Genomic DNA, 9,853 nt, shown 5'->3' with positions numbered 1-9,853 from the left:
GTTATGACGTCACAGAGAAATTACGTGGAACGTTTATCCAAACGCACATCTATGACCTCTTGACCCCAAACCTGTATTTACACAGTTATAAAAACGCTTGCCTTCAGTAGTGTTATGTAAAGGAAAACATTTGCAAATGTAAATATATTGGAATGATAACAGTTGTTATACCACCACCCTCCTTTATAGAACAACTGCACAATTAGAACTGTTACGATCATTGTCTTGATCTTTTGTGGTAAATTTCATTCTATTGTGCTGAATAAGACTGTCACCTGGAAGTAAATTTTATTTAAAAAATCATTTAAAAAGAATAGAGGTATCTAACTGGAAAATCGAAACCAGAGTTCGATCTTGGTAACAGAGTGTTTACCATAGAAAGAAAATGGTTGTTGGTTGTATCCCAGATAGCATGACTATGTTGGGCCAACATTTGTTAAAGGTTGTATGGTTGGCGTTGGGGAACAACATTGGGCCAACGTTGGACCAATGTAACCAAGTCAACCTTCCCGACCATGACTGAATTCCTTTATTGGCCCAACGTTGGTCCTACGTAAGCAACCTCCATTCACTTTACTTTCCAAGGAAGGAAGGATCTGGTGTTGGCCCAACATTGGACCAATGTTTATAATACACCCCTAAAGATAGTATATTTACAAGTTGGTAAGGACTGTTGCTTGCTACAACGTTGGCCCGATGTTTCTAATACACCCTTGAAGAATGTGTCTTATCAAGTTGGTAGTATTATGTTGGCCCAACGTTGGCCCATTGTTAGTAATACACCCTTAAAGAAAGTGTCTTTCAAGTTGATAAGTGTATGTTGGTCCAACGTTGGCACAATGTGTGTAATATAATCTTAAAGAAAGTGCCTTATCAAGTTGGAAGTAGAATGTTTCCCCAACGTTGGCCCGGTGTTTCTAATACACCCTAAAAATGTGTCTTATTAAGTTGGTAGTATTATGTTGGTCCAACGTTGGCCCATTGTTTGTAATACACCTTAAAAAACGTGTCCTATCAAGTTGGTAGTAGTATGTTGGCCCAACGTTGGTACAATGTTTGTAATACACCCATAAAGAAAGTGCCTTATCTAGTTGAAGTAGTATGTTGGCCCAACGTTGTCCCATTGTTTGTAATACTCCCTTAAAGAACGTGTCCTAACAAGTTGGTAGTAATATGTTGGCCCAAGACGTTGGCACAATGATTGTAATACACACAAGTGTTATTTTGTGTAGATGTTTCAAAAATGGGATATTTATATTGGGCCAACGTTGGTCCAATTATTATACTGCCAACTAAATGATAGTGTCAATTTCATAATTAGCTGCTGAGCTTTACGCTGGGACAACGTTGGCACATTCTGAAATAATTAAGGGGACTTTCTATGTCCATGATTATCATTGGATGACTGCTTTTGTCTAGATATGATATTTTCAACATATTTAACTTTACACTTAAGTGATCACAGCACCAAAAGTGTTTTATTCTATTTTTTGAATTGTGTTTATGCTTATATATTTATTTGTAATAACCCAGATAACGGAAGAACATCGTTGGCCCAATCTTACATTATGGTTCTATTATATATGTTTACATTGCTGGATTGGGCCAAAGATGGCCCAACATGGAATATTGAAAGCTGGTTATGTATAATGGTGCGCTAATGTTGGGCTAACCGTTGACATTATCTATCTCATAAAACTATTATCATGAGAGAAAATATTTGTTTGGGGATTGGCATCGGCCCTACAATGGCCCAATATACCATGATTCTGACTGAGCATCATGGGTAGACAACAACCGGGCTACTTGTAATATCCGCGCCATTTTTAATCTGACACGAGCAATGAGACTAATACTTTGCATATCTACATCCACTTTGTAAGTACATGTATTTATAATATGTTGCTTCGACACAGCTTAATTAACATTCATAGATTAAACGATATCGTGTACAAATCTGTGTAAATCAGACACGGGGAAGTGCACGAAGGCCAGTATGGTGCGACATCTACCCGAATTGCACATGCTAAGCCTCAGAACATTAACCGGCAAATGTAATGGATTTTAGGTATAAAAGCAATACTTACAGGAAATTCGGCATTTAACCAATTTTAAGTTTATAATAAGAACAAAATGTAGCAATTTTCATGCCATTTCAGTGTTATTTCTACAGATATTGGCCTAATGAATGCGAAATTGTTGGCGAAACGTCAACAGAAGGTCGTGCAGATGTTGGCAAATGACGTTGACCCAGTGTCATTTTGCTCCTTGGCCCAATGTTGACCCGATATATTGGACCAACATGGGCAATCTGTATAAACATTTAATTGTAACAAATCTGTATATTAACAAATCTGATCGTCTCTACAATCAGAAATAAATCTACAACCAATCCTACTTGAAAATACAAGCTAGCTAAAATAAATTTAAAATCCTTATAATTTATCAAAACAAAATAAATTATCAGTGATTAATTTTTTTGTTGTTATACAAGAAAAATAAATGAAAGTATAAAATAACAAATGTGTTTTGATACAGTTAAAACAATAAATAATTTGCCCCTTATTCAGATTGAAATTTGTGTCTAGTAGAATACATTTTCGAAGTCTACCACTTAATTTACTTATATACACTCAACGTCGAGTGCATGATCAAACATTTTGAAAATGTTGAACTTTTTGAAGTTAAAAAAAATATTCAGTACTAAACATAAATTGGGTTCTTTCATTTAAAATTTGTTCAGTGTACAAATTTTCTATACATGTATTTTATATTGGGCAACATTAAAATCAAAATCGTTGTAATGATGATGATTAAGCGTAGAAATGTAAGCTTATCACTTAATCACACCATGAAACAAAAAACACAATTATTCCTTGATTAACAGCTTAAACTTATAGTGATATACTTTTAAATTTAATCGTATGTTTACTCTTTACTGAAAAAAGTAACAAATGTATTAAGTACCAAATACTTCAATTTTAGTGCTACTGGAGATTCTAAAGAGACATTGAGAACACAATCAAAGAATAGCTAAGGTATGCCAAGGACAGGGATGGGGGGAAGAACGGACAGAGAAGAAAAGAAGTGGAAGGAGGAGACTTGGGAGAGAGAGAGAGGAGACTTAGGAGAGGGATCAGATGGAAAGTGGCAGTGCCTAACTTTTTTCTGTAATATAGTGTGACATACCTGTAGTTCTACCCTTTTCTGTGTCTGTTTATCGGTTACAAACACGATGCAGATGCCAGAAGTAAAGTAAACATTAATATTGTAAGTAAACAAAATAACGGGACTCATATTAGTATTTTTTTAAGAACAGGAGGGCTTTGTTTATTTATAAGACGTGCTTATTGATACCTGTAATTTACTGAACTTGTGCATAACTTTATATCAGAGAGGGAGTATACAGTCATGTAACCCTACATGTATCGCTTGAAGTGCGCATCAACTTTTAGTTCTTTATTAATGTTTCCTTCATGCAATGAGCAATAAAATTATAGTATGTTATAATTCAATTTTATATTTTGATTTCTTTTTCGTCAGTTTTTTAATTAATGTAGAGCTACTTACAATGCAATACTTGTTGATGGCAATTCTATGAGATATTGAGAATATGTATTAAACTATTAATCTAGCATATATAGCATATATAGATAGTATTAAAGGGCTTTTACAATTAAACTGTACTACAAAACTTGTATAACCTTATTGTATATACTAATATATTTGTTTGTGAATTTTGAGGACAAATGGCCAACCAGTAAAAAGCAAATGAGTTGTCATGATGGAGAGCCAATCAGATACAAACAAACGTTGGCCCAAAAATGATGTTTTCCTAATATTGAAAGAATAAGTGGCACAACAATGGCTCAATAATATCCGTTCGTTGGTCCAACAATAAGCCAACAAGTTGGTCTGATTGAGGGCCGATGAGCAAATTACCGTTTGTCCAACATTCATTGCTTACAATGGCCCAACTGTACAAAAATGACGTTTGCCCAACATCGAAAAAATACATTGGCCCAACAGTGGCCAAATATTAACAGTTACATTGGCCCAACAATAAGCCAACAAATTGGTCTGATTGAGGGCCGATGAGCAAACTACCGTTGGCCCAACATTCATTGCTTACAATGGCCCAACTGTACAAAAATGACGTTTGCCCAACATTGAAAAAATACATTGGCCCAACACTGGCCCAATATTAACAGTTACATTGGCCCAACAATAAGCCAACAAGTTGGTTTGATTAAGGGCCGATGAGCAAATTACCGTTGGCCTAAAATGACGTTTGCCCAATATTGAAATAATACATTGGCCCACACTGGCCCAATATTAACTGTTACATTGGCCCAACAATAAGCCAACAAGTTGGTTTGATTAAGGGCCGATGAGCAAATTACCGATAGCCCAATGTTGAATGCAAACGGTGGCCCAACATAAGGAGCATTATTGGCCCAACAAAGGTCGTCCAATAACATTCTGCTATCTGGGATGTTGTTTAGGTCCCATACGAGAATTTTCTATATAAAGAGTCCGAAATACTAGTATACCATTGAAGGGCTTTCAATTTGCCATTTACTTATTATTCAGGGCCAATGAGCAGTGAGGGAATTCATACTGTTATCACCTGCCCTGAAAAGGGACCTCGGTTTTAGAGGTCTAATTCGAAGGACCTGCAATTTTTACTTTAAAGTACCGCGTGTATGGCAAAGAACAGGCATGGGGACATAAAACTTAGACGAGCTCACTTTTGATATCAATCTCACTTTTACCAGAGGAATATATAGTGGAAAAGTGAGACGGAGATCAAAAGTAAGCTCGTCTTAGTTTTTGTGGCTCCCAGGCCAGTTGCTATCTATCTATGTTTAGATCACGTGAATAAACTCAAGTGACCTATTGCTATCTGTTTTCGTCCGACGTCGTACGTTGTACGTCGGTCGTAAATTTTTTTTAGCTTCTTCTCTTGAACTACTAGTACTCAACCAATTTCAACCAACATCTAAGGATAAAGGGGAACGAATATTGTGAACTTGATGGTCCCCGCCGCTCTGGAGCCTGAGGGGTGGGACCAAAACCACTAAAATTAATGAAATCTTTAAAAATCTTCTTCTTTACTCCTGGACATCAAGCAGTCAAACTGTTGGTATGAGTGTAATGAGCATTGGATTTTCTACCAAAATTGTGAAATTCAAGGTCCCAGAGTCAGGAGTTCTAGTGCTAGGACAGGGTTTCGAAAATCCTCTTCTCTGCTCCTGGGTATTAAAAGACTAAAAAAGTACATTGTTATGATGAGCAAGAATGCCTCTTTTAAAATTGTGAATTTTGTGGTCCCAAGGTTGGGGGTTCTGGTGTTAGGGCGGTTCTATTGATTATATACTGAAGATGCATTAATTCTTTGAAAAACTTCTTCTCTGCTCATGGGTATTAAATGAACTAAGCTTTAATCTAAAGTTTTTATGAGCAAGAGTGTCTCAACCGAATCTGTGAATTACATGGCCCCTGTGTCAGAGCTTTTTCCTATTTCGTATAGGGGGCCCTTTTGATTATATAGTAAAATACATAAAATATTTGAAAATCTTTTTCTTTGCTTCAGGGTTTTATGTCAATGATCTAGGTATAAATATTTATGATGAAAACAAGAGGCCCATGGGCCTTATAGGTCACCTGAGAATCATGCAACAACTTTCAAAAGGTTAAATTTGGTTCATGTTTTAAGGTAGATGCTATGTCATAATTTTGAAAGAGGCTGGCACCATTGCTTATCAACTATTAACTTAGTAATTGCTTAGTTTGGTTACTTAAAGGGGCTGAGTGGTCGTTGCCATTTTTAGACAATTTCGATCTCCTTTAGAAGATCTCCATATCAAGATATACACAAAAAAAAATCAATTTTTAAAACTAATATGTATGAAACAAAAAATGCATATCAACTTATCAGTATTATTAAGCAATAATCAGTAGTGTCCCTACCACACATGAACCCCTGACCCTAGGTCCACACATTGCACAATTTATGAAAAGGCACACTTGCTTATCAAAAACAATTGATGGATACCAAGGAGCAGATTTCAAACAATTCATTTTCAGTATATAAGTAGAGCCCCTCCCCCCGCCCCCTCCTTTGTATCCCTGACCCAGGGGCCTTGAAATGCGTAATCATGGAAAAAGAGCCCTTGCACATCATAACTATATAGGTAGTTTATTTGCTTATTACCCAGGCGAAGAGAAGAAGATTTTCAAAGACTAAATGTATTTTCACTATATAATCATTACAGAGCCCCCCTCTAACACCAGAACCCCTGACCCTGGGGCAATGAACTTCACAATTTTGGTAGAAGCATTCTTGTTCATGATAGTTATGTTCTTAGTTAGAATACTTAATAAGTAGGAGCACAGAAAATGATTTTTAAAGAATTAGTGCATTTTTCACTATGTAATCAATAGAGCCCTACCCTAAAACCACTAAAACCAGAAACCCTGATCCTTGAGTCCTAAAATTCACAATTTCAGAAGAGGCACTCCTGCTTATCATAACTATGTACTTATTTGGTTTATTTAATACTCAGGAGCAGAGAAGATTTTCAAAGAATCAATGCATTTTCACTATACATGTATATAAATAAATCACCCTAACACCAGAACCCCTGACCCTGGGGCCATGAATTTCAAAATTTTGGTAGAGACACTCTTGCTCATTATAACAATGTACTTAGTTAGTTTCTTTAAAACCAAGAAGCAGAGAGGTATAATGTGAAAAAATTCTGTGTTCAAATATTGGAGATATATAATATTATACCGATCCAGGGAGCTCCTAGCACCCCTGCTGGGGTATTACCAGAGGGCTTCTGCGAAAGTTTTGCCTCACTTTTATATTGTACGTTATTGAATAAATGAATTTAAAAGGGAAAAAAGACGCAGAAAAGTATGCTGTATTTTCAAAGAATTAATGCATTTTCACGATATAATCAATAGAGTCTCGCTCTAACACCAGAACCGCCGACTCTGGGGCCATGAATTTCACAATTTTGGAAGAGGCACTCTTGCTTATCATAACTATGTACTTAGTTAGTTTACTTGATACCCAGGAGCAGGGAAGAAGATTTTCAAAGAAATAATGCATTTCAATATATAATCAATATAGCCCCACCCTAGCTCTAGAACCCCTGACCCTGGGGCCATGCATTTCACAATTTCGGTAGAAGACTCAATGCTGATAACAATCATGTCAACTGTTTGACTGCTTGATGTCCAGGAGTACGGAAGAAGATTGCACTAATTTTAGTGGTTTTGGCCCCATCCCCAGGCCCCTGGGGGGCAGGGACCATAAAGTTCAAAATTTTTGTTCTCCTTTACCGATAGATGCTATATGCCAAAATTGGTTGAAATTGGTTCAGTGGTTTCAGAGAAGAAGCTGAAAGTGTTCAAATTTTAACGCACGACGCATGACGACGGACGAAAACGGTGCACGTAGCAAAATGGTTTATTTCATGCCCCCTGGGTCAAGGGTCAGGGGGGGGGGGGGTTACATATTCTGTAAATATATTAGTGCTTTGAAATCTGCTCTTTGGTATTAATCAACCATTTGTGATGAAATAAAATTTACGATAAAATTTCCAACATTTTGAAATAAGTGGCCACAGGGTCAGTGGTTCCTTTGGAGTGGGGTGCCAAACCAAATTCAATTGTTAGAAAGTTGTTATATGATACTCAGGTGACCTATAAGGACCATTGGCCTCTTGTTATTGATGTTGGTCAGTCGCGGTCGATATTCGAACTCAGGACCTTAAGATCACGGAGTGAGCGATTTGTCTACTGAGCTATCTGGAACGGTCTAGAAGGAGAAGCAGTATCTTAATAAAAGGGTCCTTGAAAGTAAGGGATAAAAAAGAAAATATTAGAAAAACACATTACCTATCCCACTGTGCCCAGACACACTGAGTTTGTATTTACTTCCTTCGTCACCAACAGCAAAACTGGAGTACTTGGCGTACCCTTTCTGTCCATTAAATCTCTGAAGATCCAAACGAAGTTCATGTTTTCTATTCTTTGTGAGTAAATGTAAAGCATCGTTTCCTGAGAAGAAAAGTTAAGAAATAATATATTATTATAAGTCATATGAAATGAAACGTAAAGATAATGAACCAGGATCTTGATCAGGGATCAACCGAAACAATACAAATTGTAAGCAGAATCAAAAAGGTCCCCTGAAAACGGAAGCTGAATCAGGTGCCATATAAGAGTAAACATCTTGTCAAAGCTTTTATAAGTTTCCTATCATGAACGAATAAACGGGTAAATCGTTGAAAAATTGCAAAAATTAAAAAAAAAATACTTAAATAAAAATTCGACCCAAAAATGGATATTGTTTACAAAGAAGGCCTTTTTGTCAACAGTAGAAATTACAATGAATGGGATATTCTCGTCCTTTTATTTGTCCATCAATTTCATTCTCCATAAATATCCAAATACGAAACAGATCCAAAAAAATGTGCAGTGTGCTTAATAAAAGATTGTAAATGATGTTGTTAATTAATAAAATATTGTCGATATGAAGATTTAAGAACAGATCTGCTATTAATGACATACAACACGTAAGTTCCATTTTGATTTTGAACAGATTGAAGAAGGTACTCGAGTAAACATACATACCCAGGGACGCACACTCATTCCAGGCATCTGGTCTCCACTATGAAGGTTTTCAACAGGTCTTGATTTGCTCTGTTTCCTTATCGTATTGTTTCGATAGATTTTTGAGTTTGATAACGTCTCCTCATATTTTGTATTTTACAAAATTTAGAAAAAGTTATAGATTTTTGAGTTTGATAACGTCTAAATATTTGTATTTTACAAAATTTAGAAAAAGTTCAATGTGATTAAAATTGTCATTTTTTCACTTGATTTCCTACCTATCCAATAGTTTTTGCTAGGATCCCCAAAGCCAGCTTTATATTCGTTCCAGGTTCTATAGAAATTTGTACTCCCGTCCTGTCTTTTTTGAATGACCTTTGAATGAAAACAACGAAATATACCGGGTAAATACATTTATAAGATTACGTTGTATTATGATAGAATTCATAAATCTAAAAAAAAAATATTGTCATAATCCCTCACCGTCCATCCTCCACCCTCTGTTGTCATGTCACAGTACACATTCTTCTTTCGTTTTCCATCCGGATAAATGCACAGGATGAAAAGCCAGGTTTCCCAAATTTGGAAACCCGATGGAAACATATGGGAATCGTGACATCAGTAGTTTCCATATAGTTTCCATTTTATGGAAACCACATAGTGGTTTCCACATAGATTCCCGACATGGAAACAATCAACCTGTGGTTTCCCGTAAGTTTCCCAAGATAGGAAACCATGGAAACATACCCCGGTGGTTTCCACATAGATTCCCGACATGGAAACAATCAACCTGTGGTCCCCGTACGTTTCCCAAGATAGGAAACCGTGGAAACATGCCCCGGTGGTTTCCATGTAGATTCCCGATATGGAAACAACCAACCTGTGGTTTCCCGTAAGTTTCCCAAGATAGGAAACCATGTAAACATGCCTCAGTGGTTTCCATACAGATTCCCGACATGGAAGCAACCAATGTGTAGTTTTCCCCATGTTTCCCAGGCAGGGAAACTTTGAAAGTATATCTCAATACTAACCCACCTACCTTTTATTTTACAAAAAGTTAAATATTTAATTATGTTACCATATTTTTACCAATTATAGAAGTATTTCAAAGTGTTTACATGCTGTATCAAAATAATTAACTTCAAACAGTTAAAATAACTAGATGTGTATTTCTGTGTGATTAATTTAATATTTCAGCACCGTGAACGCAATTAATTTTAAT

The 9,853-nt window shown here is 36.3% G+C and overlaps 1 protein-coding gene across 1 annotated transcript; it reads right to left on the bottom strand.

The window, feature by feature from the left end:
- Positions 1 to 7,914: 7,914 nt before the first annotated feature.
- Positions 7,915 to 9,177, bottom strand: LOC134240064 (ficolin-1-like; the record flags this gene model as incomplete). Its single annotated transcript, XM_062722176.1, has 3 exons — positions 9,115 to 9,177; positions 8,910 to 9,006; positions 7,915 to 8,076 (listed from the first exon to the last, which is right to left on the bottom strand). Coding segments are annotated over exons 1-3 (286 nt in total), but the record flags the coding sequence as incomplete, so codon positions are not given.
- Positions 9,178 to 9,853: the final 676 nt, after the last annotated feature.

The sequence above is a fragment of the Saccostrea cucullata genome, unplaced genomic scaffold, assembly GCF_032062105.1.
Source record: "Saccostrea cucullata isolate Sc308-1 unplaced genomic scaffold, CSIRO_AGI_Scuc_v1 ctg17817, whole genome shotgun sequence".
NCBI classification, from domain to species: Eukaryota; Metazoa; Mollusca; class Bivalvia; order Ostreida; family Ostreidae; genus Saccostrea; species Saccostrea cuccullata.
This window is presented reverse-complemented; position numbering and strand designations above follow the sequence as displayed.